Raw genomic sequence first — 15,566 nt, forward strand, 5'->3', positions numbered from 1 at the left:
TATATATATATATATATATGTTGTGCAATTCTTTACTCAATTTGCTGACAAATTGTTCTCGCATATTTTTTTTTACTAACATTTTGCCTATTAGATATATTTTATGCCGCAAGATAATATTTCATTTTTATTTAATTTATGCATTATTCGTAATTATGATTATTATGGAAAAAATAGTTTTGCAGCAACACGTACGATATATTATTGAATCATAAATATAAAATGTCTATATAATAATTGTAAATAATAAATTTAACACTCTATTATTGATTATATCTCTGATGTCGACTTGCAAATATTGAACGGTTGAAATGGTCGGTAATGTCTGTACTCTTCAATTATCCTCGAGTTCACTTGATCATGAAAATGTACCCGGGACTGGCCGTCTTTAATAGTACCTTATCGGTGTCTAGACTCATTTTTATACGCTCGCTTTTGTTCGCCGTAAATATTCGTTTATGATTATCCTTGTTAGTCTCGAGTCAGCTTTAAATAGACTTTCTTTAATAGTACCTTGCCCAGTGTATGTGTCGAATCACTTATTGATTGAAAAGGAAAAGTAACAACGCGTGGACATCCTGAATGTACATATACATATGTGTCAATAATACGCGTATATTATAGACTCTGTCTCAAAGTTTTTTCTACGGTTTTTCTACGGAAATCTCTGCGAAACCGATATTTTTGGTAAAGAAACTGTACGACAAGAACTTTCTTTAAGCAACGTTTTTTGAGGTGCAAGCATCCTATTTTTTTTCAATTGTTAATAGGATATAATACAATCTGAAGCTGCATCATGAAAGAAATGAACGATTTTTTTTGTTTAAAAAAATGGTTGAAGTTTAAAGGCAGTTTTTGTTATAAATGCATGTTTATATCATAAAAATCCTTACCACACAAAATGATTTAAATACAAAAGCATAAACATATACAAGCATTTTATTGATTAAATATGCAACATATCTTTTTCAAAATAATTATGAAATATTATGTATTTGCTCAGTTAAGATAAAGATCTGTATATTACATTTGCACTTCATATTATTTTTTGCATTTAAAAGAAGATGAATGTTAATTTTTGGATGTTAGAGAGAGAGAGAGAGAAAAGGTGACGAATTGAGTGCAGAAGGTGTAGGTGATACGAATGAACCGCATGTGCTTTTGTATTTTGTACATATACATGGCAAGTCTTTATTATGCATCAGGGGCGTAATAATTTGCACCCTACATCCGAATTTGTTAACAATTATTCTTTCTTTTTTCTATCGCGTCTGTTCATACTATTAATAAGTTCACGATTTATAATTAGATTTGATATTTGAGATTATTATTATTTATATTATTGTACTTTTTCATTCTGTTAGGAACGCATGCAGTTTGGTTTATTTACATTTCTTAATACTTGCGTCTATATTTTGCTAATAATATTTTTCCTTCTAAAATTATTTATAATATGTCATATATGACATAATCGAAAATAGAATTTGAGTCTTTGCATAGCAACATAGCGACCGTTTTATCACTAACAAATATCAATAATTTATCCCACAGATTTAGTAATTAGTCATCCCAGCAGATTATAAGATTTTCCAACGCATGCGCATCCCCACTATTTTTACGCATATATAGTATATATAGTATAATCGATTGCATGACTTGTTAAAATGACCTATTTAATCAACTTTTTACAAATTAAGTAGGACAGTTTTTTTTAGATTTTTGAAAAAAAATGTGTATAATATTTTTTCTATAAAAATAAGTTATTATATTAAAATAACTTAATACTAAAATAAGCACTTTTTCTTAAAATATTATATAAATTATTTATAAAACAACGGTTTTATATTATTATTATTATTATGTATTTTTTATATTATTTTTATTATTGTTTAATTGACTCTTATTATATAATATAATATAATTTAATAAAAATCTGTATTTGTCTTTTGATTTTATTCATATATCTATTCGTATAATAGATTTGTATTTATAATTTAAACACAATCTTTTCTTTAATAAATATTGAGTTTTTTGCATCTTAACAAATCTAGGGCGATATTTAAACAGATATAGCTAAATCTGTCGAAAATAGATTTTCTAAAGTGTCTATAATATACGAATTTTATCGGCAGAATGCCAGCAGAAATAATGCCAATAGAATTTGTTACGGAATATGATAATAAATTGATAGAAAATGAGCAGAATTTGTCATTTTAAGACTCTTTAAACAATATATTTCATTAAAAAATTGTTTAAAATGACAGATTTTGCTTGATTTTTGCTGGCAGTTTGCTGACATTAATTTTTTTATTTATTGAGCATAATTATATTTTATTATATAAGATTTTAAGTCACATTTTGTAAGTAAAATTTAATAAGATTTTAAATATGCTTTATATATGTTTGTATAAGATCGTACAACGATTTAAGCTGTAAGTACGATTTTGAGATGTACAATCATTTCTTTCTTCTTCCTTTTTTTATTAAAGATTCCGATCTCTATACATATATTCGATACAGTCAGTAAAATCAACAAAAATATATTTCAAATAACTTTCCGTTCACAAACATTATTCTATTTTTCTTGACGCACACACACAAAAGTTTTCCAGTTCTAAAAATTAAAAAAAATGAAGAGTAAGAAAATCAAATTAATTTACATATATTGGTGAAAACAAGCATTAGTAATCGTAAGTTGACACAAATGCCATTCTAACTTTTTTTACTTTTCACGAGTAATAAAAACAAAACAATTCTTATGTATCAACTTGTGTCAATGGAAAACACTCCAAGATAGAACACTTATTGTATTGATTTATTGTAGGTACCTATCGTCATTAAATAGAAAGCACCTTAAAGTGCTTTCAGTATAAGACACAAATATTTGTAGAAACAACCATTATAGTGACGATTAGTTTTGTCAGAAACTTTTAAACGTTTTTATCTGTTCTCGGATTTTTCTAAGTAATATATAATCATAAACAACAACTTTTTCCAAGACGGAAACTTTTTTTAAAGTGAAAATGAAATTTTTTTTTATTAAAAATTAGATTTTTTAATATTTTTATCCTATAGAATAAATTTATGATCTCTGCTACCATTATTCTCACGTAACTCACGATTATTTCATTGAACATGAAACATTTATTGTATCGATAATGCCAGAAATCGTTTCGAGGATAAAGAAAGAATTAACAAATCATATTCGAACAATTCGGCAACAATGTTTGATCAATATGATTAGTTAATTTTTCTCCAGATATCTGAACACTTTCTAACATCGTGAACAATGATCATTCAAGATCAATTAAGGTTAAATGTGATATCTCATTTAAATATAAGATTAGCGAAAATAAAAACGTAGTTTCTAAAAGACGATATTTAGAGGCGTTTATTTTTCTTTTACGTTTTGTTCTCTCAGGTTTTTGCCTTACAGAAGTTTTTTTACGCTTCTGTCGCTTTTTACCCCCAACCTTAAATTTTGTTTACTCATAATCTACGTCAGCGTAGTAAATAAATGTTGTAATCGAATGTGTGAAATTAGTCTATTAATATCAACAATTCTTTAATCGCTAAAACAATTAACCGTTTAAATTTCAACGTTCAAAGCTTATTATTTCTACTTTCGAAGATAAAAGTAAATAAACATAATTATTTATATTATTTTTATGCTTATTATATTTTGCTTGTAATAATGTTGTAATAATATTTAAAGAATGCTATAATTTGTATTTATTTTTTGATTTTTAAAATCTTATTGCAAATATTAAAAAATATAATATCAATTTTTCGAAAATTAAAGAATTATGAAAAGCGTGCAAATAAATAAAAATTAATAAATTAAATTTCTTTGTCATATTAATCATACAATTAACAAACAAGATTGATTTATGGAACATCGTTGACACTAATGAATCATAATACGTGAATACTTTTGAGGCCTGGCAGAAAAAAATTGGGCATAATACATTTAGTTCGTCTGAGATTTATGTCCAAGGATTTTCATCCGAGATGACTGTGTATAATAAACAATGCGTCTAGTGACTTTTTCTTGAATAACGAATCAGATTCTATCATCGTTCGTGGACGTGGAACGGTAGAATCCCGATTACTACCCAGGCATTTCGGCAGGATGCGTACGCTACTGCACTGCGCCGCTCAGAAGTGAGCATGCGTAGAAAAATTCTACAATTTAGGATCACTGCCCTTCACTCATTCGCGCACGGTGAATTGTAGGTGTTCTTCTTAACTAGGGTTTGCTACATTAATTTCGCACGCAAAACGCCGATCCTTCACTGAAGATTCATCAATGATTTTGCCATATATTTTGCTCACGTGCTCAGCGGTGTAAATAAAATATGGAGACGTATGAGAATCAAGTGCAAGAAAAACCGCAGGATGGAGGTAAAAATTTCGTAACTATATACTCGTTCGTTTTAAATTTCGCGTACGCATGAAATTTTCCTCACACGTGAAATTTATGGCTTTTCCTGGCGTCAGAATTGCATGCGATTATCAAGTTTCCGCGCGCGTCTTTTTTTTCTTTTACATATCTCTTTAATGTTATTGCTTTCCAATAAAGGTAGATGTGGATTATATAGACATAATAGACAACATGGTAGTTGAACGCGTTTTTGAATGAAACTTTGAGGAAGTGAATTACGTGCATCGTGCACGGGGAAAATTCACGTATTATGATAATTAACTGTTAAAGAGTACGTGTTGCACTGTTTTCGCTTAGTCTCATGTGTTTTTCTATCGTTCCAAATGTAATTCAATTCTCTATCTGTTCTCAATTAACAAATCAGAAAATGGCGTTTTGCGCGTCGATAATAGCTGTTAAAAGCGTCAGAGTAAAAAAAAATTATCAATTTGCAAAATTGTATATTTTTGTTTATGATAATTTATAGTTATTATAATATGAATTTTATAGAAATGAGTAATTAATGTTATTTAAAAAAAAAAAATTTTTTAAATTAAAACATTCTTGAAAAATGTAATTTTACTATATTATTATATTTTTTATGTACATTGTTGTTTAATAAACAGTGTTTTTTTGTAAAATATATTAATTAATTAATTTATATTAAATACAATATAAAGTTTTGCCATAGTGATATTTTGTCAAGATAAAAAAAAATTATAATTTGTTATATATATTATTGTAAATTCAGATAATAATATTTATTTTATGTAAAATTTTATATTTTAGAATATGGATTTGTTTGGCAAGACTATCTTGATGCTACAAAGAGCATGGAAGTTCCACAGATTATGTTCCCTCATGTGGAGCTGACATTGCAAAGCAGTATTGAAGTGGGCATGTCACTAGAGGTACCAGTACAAAAAAATAATGCTGAGGAAGAACAGTCATATTGGATAGCTTCTATCGTTATGGCTTGTGGACCCTTATTGCGATTGCGTTACTTTGGTGGTGACGATAGATCTTTAGAATTTTGGTTTAATCTTACAAAAGAGGCTGGTCATGAACTTGGTTGGAGTGTAAAAAATAATAAAAAATTAAAACCACCTGATGCTATACTTAAGAGGTCACCAGATTGTGTGGATAAATTACATGAATTTATGATGACTGCACATACACTCCCACCTGAGATGTTGACAGGGGTGAGATATCAATATTTCTAGAATTTTGCACTGTAATTAATACTTCAATATATTATTAATTTTCTTTATAGGACGGCTTAAGTATGACAGATAGGATAAAACAGGGTATGAAAGTTGAAATAAGTGACGTGCTGCATCCATACAAGTTATGGGTAGCTACGGTAAGAACAAAGTTATAGAATTAGAAATTTATAAAGAAAAAAATATCTTATTTAAAACTTGTATAGAACAGTTTAAATATACATAGTATAACTCTTGTAATTATTGTACAATAAGAAACAACAAAGTGTATACTTCTCTTTGCTCTAATAATTAAGAACACTTATACGTGATTGTCTTGAAAATATTTAATGTATCTTTCTTTTTCTAGATTATTGAAAACGTTGGAGGACGTCTTTTATTGAGATATGATACTCCAGAACCTACTCGTAAAGACTTCTGGATATTCTCTACGTCTGAACGTTTACATCCATATGGATTTACATCTGAATCAGATGCTACTTGGTTTGTGGAACCACCTAGTTCGATAGTTGACATGCATACATATGAAGAATGGAAGGAGTTATTAGAATCTGAACCAAAAAATTATGATCTAGTTGGAGAATTATTTAATAATAACATAGACCATTCAAAGCATAGTTTTGAAGTTGGAATGAAACTGGAAGCTTTGCATCCAGTAGATCGAATAAAAATTTGTCCTGCTACTGTAACGAAAGTATTTGATGATATATATTTTCTTGTGAATATTGATATATATTCTGAATGTTTAAATAAATTAAATAATACGCTTGTCTCTAACAATTCATCGTCAGAAAATAATACATGGTTGTGCACTGCAGACCATCCATATATATTTCCAGTTGGATGGGCGCGAAAAAATGATATTATGTAAGTATTAAATTTAAATGCAATGAATATATGTCAATCTTGAAATAAAATTTATTAAAATTCTTTAAATATATGTATATATACTGTTACAATCACATAAACAATATATTTTTTTTAATATTGTATAATACATAATTCTTTTGAGCTTGATATTATTTTTTCTATTGAAATTTTAATCTAAATATTGCAGGATTACCCATCCACAAGGTTGGACTTCAAAGACTGGAGATTTTGATTGGAATGAATATTTGGAAGCACTTGATGCTAGCGCAGCGTCTGAAAAATTATTTAGCGAACGTGCGAGTGCTATTGAAGCAGGCTTTGAATGTGGCATGAGATTGGAAGCTATTGATCCAGAACATGAACATATAATATGCGCAGCCCATATTAATAAAATCATTGACAATCTGTTATGGATAAAATTAGATAACGACAAGTACTTTCGACCAGATCACATAGTCGACATACATTCCTTGCATATATTTCCTGTCGGATGGTGCGAATCTAATCACTATTCGTTAAAACCACCACATGACTATATAGAAATCTGTAAAAAATTAGAAACGTCTGCAAATGAAAAGAAGAAAATCAATATCTTGGACATACCAATATCTGAACCACGTTCTTCTCTTTGGTGTCCAAAGATATATTTTAATTATCGATGTTTCACAGGTCCCATGATATCAAAGGGTAAATTAGCGACTCTTCCAAAATCAGTGGGACCTGGACCTGTTATACTAGTCATGCGGGAAGTTTTATCAATGATAGTATCCGTTGGCTATAGGAGTGCTAGAATCTTAAAAGTTTTGCAATGTGATACCAAGCCAGATCCTGGTTACCATTTAGAAGTCTTAAAGGCAAAGCATAAAAATAATACATATCGTGCGAGTGTGGCTATTGTTACATCCGGTGACATGGTAGCAGATTTTTGCAGAAATACTTGTAAAAAATTAATGGTATGCCCAAATTTATTTGGTCCATTGCATATAACAGAAAATGAATGTCCAGATGAATGTTATAAAACATCCAAAACAAAATATAGTAAGTAACTGAATATTTTCAGATTTTTAATATGTCATTCATAGATTTTAACGTCATTCAACATATTATTAAAATCCAAGATGCAATGAGCATCAAAAATTGTTAGATTGTTAGTCAATTTAACTCGTGATAATACTGCGGTAGGTTATTAGTTTGCATTGTAAGTCTGAAAAAATTTCGGCACGCATTTAAGGATCTACATACGTAGTATATAAATTCACACGAAATTATATCAGAAGCATCCAGCTTGATCGTAAATGGCTTATTCTCATCAGTATTTAGTTTGAAACTCTCACGGTCCAAATAAGATTTGATAATATTTTAAAGTGCATATGTGTGCAACATATGTATGTAATTAATATATAAAATCCACACATACACACACATACACATTTACTATTAATATTTTCGATTTTCAGCGGCATCGATCGGAACTGGAAAAAGAGGAAAACCGAAAGGATATACGAGTATTATGGTGCAAAAACCGAAACCTTGGGGTAAAAAACGTAAAAGGCGACGTGGTAGATGGGCACAAAAACATAAGGAGATTAATGAAGAATATGATCACGAAGATGAATTGCCATATATATCGTTAGATTTGGCAAAGCACATCTCTGAGAACCTCATTGAAGAAGAATTCGACGGAAGACAACCGCTCTCAGAAATAGATATCATGATACAAAAAGGTTTAGAAAAATCCGACAAATCAGATGACGTTAAAACTGATATGGCTTCCAGTAATGTTTCAGAGGATTCTGGTAGTTCATTTAATGATGGAAAATCCAAGAATCGAGAACTGCCCAGTCCTCCAAATTTAAATTTGAACCAACATTCCACAAGATTTAGTCAAAATACAGGAATCACTAGAGGAATTAAAAGAGAATGGGACACAAGCATAGAATCTGATGGTTCAGAAACAGATGCCGAATACGTGAGAATGCAAAAGACCCAACGACGACCGAAAACTCGGAAACTCGATTCAAATCCGTTATATTGGAGTGTAGACGATGTGTTCCGATATCTCAGAAAAACAAATGATTGCAAGGATATTGCATATCGCATCAAGGAAGAAGTGAGTATGTCTTAATTTTGAAAATTAAAATTTTAATTATACGATTATAATTAAAACTAATATCTCTCTGTTTATTAGGAAATTGATGGTCTTGCGTTCTTATTGCTGAATCTTCCTTCCCTTACTCAGCACATGAAATTACGAACAAGTTTAGCCATGAAGATATGCCGACACGTTGAACAAGTCAAAGTTACATTTTTCCTACGTCATATTCACGAAGTAGGACCCGAACAATACCAAATTGTTTAATTGATTTGGTATAACCAATAAAACCTTCCTTCATTCACAATATATATCACAATACATATATAGCTATATGTGTTAGGATCGACTGAATTCATAGATTTAAATAGAATTCAATTAGGATTCTTAATTAATAAGTTTTTTTATATCTCTTAGGTTGCGTTGATATTTATTACTGTTTCATATTTATTTATTATTAACAACTTTCTAAGATGTATATTTGCATCAATAATATTAAATTGCCTCTTAATTCGTGATATTACTACAGCTTCAAGTTAGGATTGTGATTTCAAGACCAATAAATAATCAGCGCTATATTATTAAGTTTATAAAAGCAATTAAAAAAAAAAATTACTTTCACATTGCTGGAAAAAACCGGAAAAATTTTGATTTTTTTTTCCAAAAAATTGATTTTTTGAAAAAATTGCTGTTATTTTGCTATCTAAATGACATACTTAATTTTTGTCGTCAAATTAATGTGGTCCAGGAAATTACATAATCTTATTTTTATTAAAATTTTTAGTTCTATTTTTATAGTTTCCTTTGTACTTAAATATATTTACATCTTTTAAATTTTTATGCTGTCTGTGTATGTGTGTGTGTATGTGTGTATGTGTGTGTGTGTGTGTGTGTGCATGTAGGGTATAGCATATTAACTTTATTTAACTTCAATTAAATAAAATACAGTAAGTTAATTTGTATAAATTAACAGAAATTTTGAAATTTTGTAAAAGATTGAGGTAGCATATTCAATCAAATATATACAGAACATTATTGATGCAATATTATATAGCTGCATTTAGCAGAGAAAGCAATTTTCCAACTGTTATACATTTTTTAAATATGATTGGTCTTGCTCTTAGTTCCTTATTGGATTTAAATGTATAAACTAATCATGTTCAAGAATTTTACAAAGTTTATTTTTTGCTGAACACAGCCTATGTTTTGTGTATATTTTACATATTTAACAAAATACACTATGCGATCTCAATCTCCAATACAATTAAAAAATTTCTGTTAACTTCCAAATTATTCCGCTGTCGGCTATATCCTATAGGTAGTTATTTTCTTTATAGAAAGAACCAAGAAACAAATACGGTAGATTTTACGAATACGCGTGAATTTTTCCAATCAATTTTTTTACTCATGGGAAAAAAACTGAAAAATTCCGCGGAAAAATTGTAAAAATTCGGTTTTTTCCGATCTGTTAAAACTAATTGGCGCACAGTGTGTTTGCTTGAACTGGAAATTGTATAAATTCACGAAAAGTACGAAGAACTGCCTTGACATGAATATGGCATTTTACATTCATGTGTGTTCATTTATATTTTAGTCAGAATTATACAAAGTTGATTTTTTTCCAGTTCGGAAGATTAATGAAAAGTACAAGGATTGTGATCAAATTGATCAGTTTGTATAAAATAGTATAAAATATATATGCATGTACTTTTTTGTTTCGAAACATAATAAAGCAAGAAATGTGTAAAAGAATAATCCTGTATTTTTATTTTTACGAATATACAACTTCTAGATTTTTATAGTTTTCATTAAATCCAAATATTTTTTTATTTCTACATAAATTGTATTTTATATTTTACTAGTTTGCAGGTGAAATTACAATGCTAAATTTTGTTCATTTTAGAAGAGCTACTTCTAAAGTAGTAAGTATTTAAATACCTTAAAAGGTATTCAAATATTATGTTTTATTAAAAAAAATATTTTTATAAATATGTATCTACATAGAAATTTTAAAATTATAATAGACTAAGATGATGTATATTTCGAGAGGTACACATATATACATATAACTTTTAGATTTGATTTTTTATTGAATCCAGTTTTCTTTTATTCATATATCAATTATATATTTTTTCATCACATTAGAAAAGAAAATTATATTAAATTTTATTTATTATAATCTTAGAGCTAAAAGATATTTAAATGTTAATTTTGTTATATTTTATTGACTATCGTAGAGTAGAGAGTTGCATGGCTACTCTCTATGGCTAAAGATCCGGATTCAAATCTATCAAGAATACTTGTCAGATTTTATTTGATCATTTCTCAGAAAGCAATGGCAGATCACTGAATATCTTTGCTAATATGATCGTTCGAAACTAACGTTAAAAATTATAGATTTTTTTATAATAGTATAATAGTAGAATGCAGAAATGTCATGTTTCCAACAAGAGACGAAGGAAGATTAATTATTGAGGAAAACAAAGATAAAGTAGTTTATTTTATGTATATTAAATTTAGTATGTTTTTATATAACTCCTTTGTTCTTAGTCTATCGTTCTGTTCATATTACATTTTATTTTTTAAAAAAACATGCAATTATATATGGTGTTATGATAAAGATGAAATGAAATAACATATATTTCAAGATAAGGCAAACATGAATATATAAAATTAAAAGAAAAATGTATTATATAACTTTTTTATTTTTAACTGAATCAAGATACATATATTTTTTTTATACATTATATATTTTACCATGTTAAAAGACTTTTTAATTATAATGCCGCTATTAAATTTTATTTATCATGATTATAAAACTACAACTACGCAGTAAAAAACATTTTGTATTTGTGTTAAAAATTATCACAGAAATTTGAATGAACCGTTTAGAATAATATATAATAAAATGTGTTAAATTTTTAACACAAAAATATATATTTTCCAATTATATATATATAAAAGACATTTAAATTACAAAATTAATTAACTATGTATGTTATTAATAATAAAATATATATATAATTTTTTTTAAATTGTAAACATATTCTAGTATCGGTGAAGTGTCAATTCATACAAATATTATCGATATAATTATTCTTGAAATTTAAATTTTTATAATAAATATTTCGCCGATAACAAAGTTAAAGTATCTCTCGGTATAGCAGATAACGTTACCGACAAAGTAACGGTGTTCCTCCACTTCTCACTATGTATACATATATATATATCTAGTCTTCCTAGGCCAGTGTGAGAAACCCAGAGACACCGAGCGCGGCGCGACCCGTGTAGAGCGCACATAGCGCACACACACGCACACAAGTTAAGACGTTTACACGCACAATACGCTGAGTAGTGCGGTACCGTACGGCGGGTTACGTATTCGAGTCGGTGGTTTCTGTTGTTCCTTCGACGATGCCCTGGTGATAGCGACGAGATTTTGGCACCGTGACTGCGCCACCGAATGTCCAAGGATCGGTAAGTCTACGGTGAAACCGCGACGCAGCCGATACGTCGCGACGGCGACGTCCGGGCGATCAATGCGTTCTCGCGGGTGTGCCCCGCTTTTCGCCCTGCCGTTCGTTCCCGTTTCCCATTTGTGTTTCCCGTCGTTCGCGCGCGTCGCACCGCGTCACGCTCTCTGCTGCAGTGGGTATAAAATTTGTACGCCGTGGAAACGGGTCGCTCGCTTGACGGCCGGAACGAGACGCGCCCGTTTTGCCTCGCGGGGACAGTTGATTTCAATTAATTCCGATCGTGTTTCCGCTTCGCGGGACTCGACGAAGGACGACGAGTGAGATCATCGCGGCAAGACGTCGAACGCAATGACGCGTTCCGATCGGCCTGCGAGGGTCTGAATCTTCCTTGGATCTTCCTGGCGACACGTCCGAGTGGTTCCACGGATGTATCAGTGAAACTCTGTACCCGTTGGACGAATCATCGGCACTACGTGAGAAAATACGCTGCCTCTTTAACGGCCGAGTCTCGTGTTGCCATTCTTCTCGTATATTCATCGGCGCCGGGTGCACGCCCATTTTTTTTTTTTTTTTCTTTTTTCGCGTCACCATTGGCAACCACCGTCCCACAACATCCCGGCGAATTTGAAAATTTTGGATAATTGGGTCAACTTCGATCTTGCGGCTGATCGCGCTCTGAGGGTTCCAAGCGCACGCGCGTGCCCGTGTGTGTTTACTCGTGTGCGTGCAATTTTGTGTTTACCGCATTGGCAAAAGCGCCACGGGGTACATGACCGCGGACTAATGTATGATTAATTGAAGAAAATCAGACCGGCTCTCGTTCGTTATCATCGTACCGGATACGGCGAATTTTTCTATTTATTGATTTTTTTTTTTTTTTTTTTTTTTTTAATGAAATTGGAAGATCCGAGTGCTGTTACATGCTGAAACATTGAAGGGTTTTTAGTTTTCATTTAAAATCTTTCAAAAGTGTGTTTTTCTGAAACAATTTTCTTAATTAAACAATACGATGTGTATTATACGTACATTGAAATAGTGTGTTGAGATTGTATCGACAAGAAGTATAAACAAAACGAATTCTGATTATGTGCATGAAAATTTTAGTAATTCCAGTAATTGAATTTCTGATTATGTGTTGATTAGAGCGTTTAATTTTAATTTTTTCGCGCGCGCACTTGTATACATAATATATATAAAGTGTTAAATTTAACTGTGTTTGACGAAAAAAAAAAAACAATAATAAGTACTACACATTTGTGTACTGTACATTTATTTTCTTCAAAAAACTAGGAATTAATGTCAAGTAAAATAATAAATATAATTAGTTACAATTTTTATTTTTTTTAATATACAATCTTATAAACACTTTCTAAATGATGATGTTAAAATATATATAAGATTTACTTGATAATTTTTTTGTACAATATATAATATTTATTAAAGAGTGAAAATTAATTTGAGACACAAATGATTTATCATTTGTAGTAAAGGATCAGAAAATCATCACATATATTAAAGACTAGCTGCAAGTGAAAATTAAATGATGAAATTAAAATACAATTGATTATAAAACGCCATATTTGGTTAAGGCAGATTTTGGCATATTTTTTTAATACAAACTTATACACAATTTCCGTTCGAATCCCGATTGAAACGATATTTCTTGCAGTCAATTATTTACAGAGTTTAAAAAATGCCTATTAGCATCAATAGTATTAAATTGCGCGTCAATTTAGTTCGTGATATTATCATTTTAGCTTCGATCTAGGACTGTGTTTCAGAATTGAAAAATGGGTGCACAGTTTGCTCGAACTGAGAGATGTATTGATTTATAAAAAATATTATCTGTGAAGAATCGCTTTGACTGAATGTCACGTTTTCTATTCATCTGTGAAGAATCGCTTTGACTGAATGTCACGTTTTCTATTCATCTGTGAAGAACCGCCTTGACTCAATATCACGTTTTCTATTAATTTATATTTTACTGGTGCCCATTTCTACGAATAAAGATAACCTTTAATTTCGGTTCAACTGTTTATCTTTTTCTAAGGGCCAGGGCACACAAAAAACTCAAGTCGTAAAATGTTAAGTGTAAACGAATTGGCCAATCATGGTAGAAACCGTAACGTAAGCAGTAATCAGATCCAACATGTTGATTTTCTTACTGTTTACGTCTTGGCTGATATTTCGTGTGTCGGTCTACAAAGATTTCAAGCCTGTTGATTGGCTGCTGGAAAGAGAGGTTTTCGGATCTCTCCGTTTTGCAGTCAGTCAACAGCAGACTTAAAGTTCGTCGTACGACACATGAAATATCGATCTCATTGTTTAAGTGTTTCTGTGCTATTCTTAGAATTAGAAAAAAATGAAGTCGAATCGAGGTTAAAATTAAATTAATTGGTAGGAATAGGCTCGTGTCTTATTTATCTTTTTGATTGAAACTACCAGAATTTTAATTAATACGGTAAGATTTTTTTTTTTTGCGTATGTTGCAGTAAAAGAATATGAAATTCAATAATTATGTTTATACATTTACTAAATGTATATAATTATTTGAGATTTTGAGAATTATTATCATTAGTAAATACTATTATTAGTAAATTAATATACATCTGTTAAAACTGCTAATAAAAGCATACTAGTTGATCTAATAAATTCTTTGCAATTTACATTTTGTAAAAAATGATTGAATCACATGCAACTTGATATAATTTGATTTTTTTAAATTAAAATGAAACACACATTTATACTAAAGTACAAGTTATTATTTTTGGTTATTAGCTAAAATAAATGTTTATCATAAAATTAAAGAAAAAGGTTATTCGAGGGTACGAAAAAAGATAAATATATTATATATACATGTAATTACATATGTTATGTTTGTAATATACAATATATATGATATATATAATAAAATTGCATACAGTGTGTCCAGTAAGTTTTAACAAAGCGTTATTGTTTCTATTGTGAAGATAGAGCGGTCTAAAATGTCACTTTGAATTATATGTGTTCTTTATGTATAATACATATGCTTCTCACTGAATTACAATAGAATAACATTTGCTAGTGAAAATATCAATTGTCCTTAACTTACTTATCTCTTAATATTTTATTGGCAAAGTTAGTGTATACTCGTATGTACTTACATATAGGATATTTTAAAATTCCAGAATTAAATTACTATAACAAAAATTAGTTATAAGAGTATTTGTTATTTGATTTCATCGCTAATTTTTGAGATACATACATAGATACGTATAAAGACGAAGAACTAGTCAATTATAAACTGCCTTTTAAATTTTTAATCTATAATTGGCCATTTTTTAACCTATATGTTCAAGAATTACTTCTCGGAACAAGAAATAAATACTTTTATAACTTATTCTTTTCGAGAACTTTCTTCTTGTTGTGATATTTTGTGTTGCAAATTTTGGAAAATTTCTGTATAAATCTTTATGATGTGTATTATACCGAGACACTACCGT

The 15,566-nt window shown here is 29.6% G+C and overlaps 1 protein-coding gene across 1 annotated transcript; it reads left to right on the plus strand.

The window, feature by feature from the left end:
* The first annotated feature begins 4,264 nt into the window (after positions 1-4,264).
* Positions 4,265-8,907, plus strand: LOC108773104 (scm-like with four MBT domains protein 1). Its single transcript, XM_018538824.1, has 7 exons — positions 4,265-4,404; positions 5,213-5,625; positions 5,697-5,786; positions 5,996-6,513; positions 6,704-7,554; positions 7,974-8,626; positions 8,705-8,907. The coding sequence occupies exons 1-7, from the start codon at positions 4,359-4,361 to the stop codon at positions 8,873-8,875; spliced, it is 2,742 nt and encodes a 913-aa protein (XP_018394326.1). The 5' UTR covers positions 4,265-4,358; the 3' UTR covers positions 8,876-8,907.
* The last annotated feature ends 6,659 nt before the right edge of the window (positions 8,908-15,566 follow it).

The sequence above is a fragment of the Cyphomyrmex costatus genome, unplaced genomic scaffold, assembly GCF_001594065.2.
Source record: "Cyphomyrmex costatus isolate MS0001 unplaced genomic scaffold, Ccosl1.0 scaffold199, whole genome shotgun sequence".
NCBI lineage: Eukaryota > Metazoa > Arthropoda > Insecta > Hymenoptera > Formicidae > Cyphomyrmex > Cyphomyrmex costatus.

What these genes read in the sequence shown, in the direction of transcription:
- LOC108773104 (XM_018538824.1), top strand. Translation starts at nt 4,359, where the DNA reads ATGGAGACGTATGAGAATCAAGTGCAAGAAAAACCGCAGGATGGAG. An exon ending in CACCTGAGATGTTGACAGGG is followed by an intron (nt 5,626 to 5,696) that starts GTGAGATATCAA and finishes TTTTCTTTATAG; the next exon opens with GACGGCTTAAGTATGACAGA. An exon ending in GCGCGAAAAAATGATATTAT is followed by an intron (nt 6,514 to 6,703) that starts GTAAGTATTAAA and finishes TAAATATTGCAG; the next exon opens with GATTACCCATCCACAAGGTT.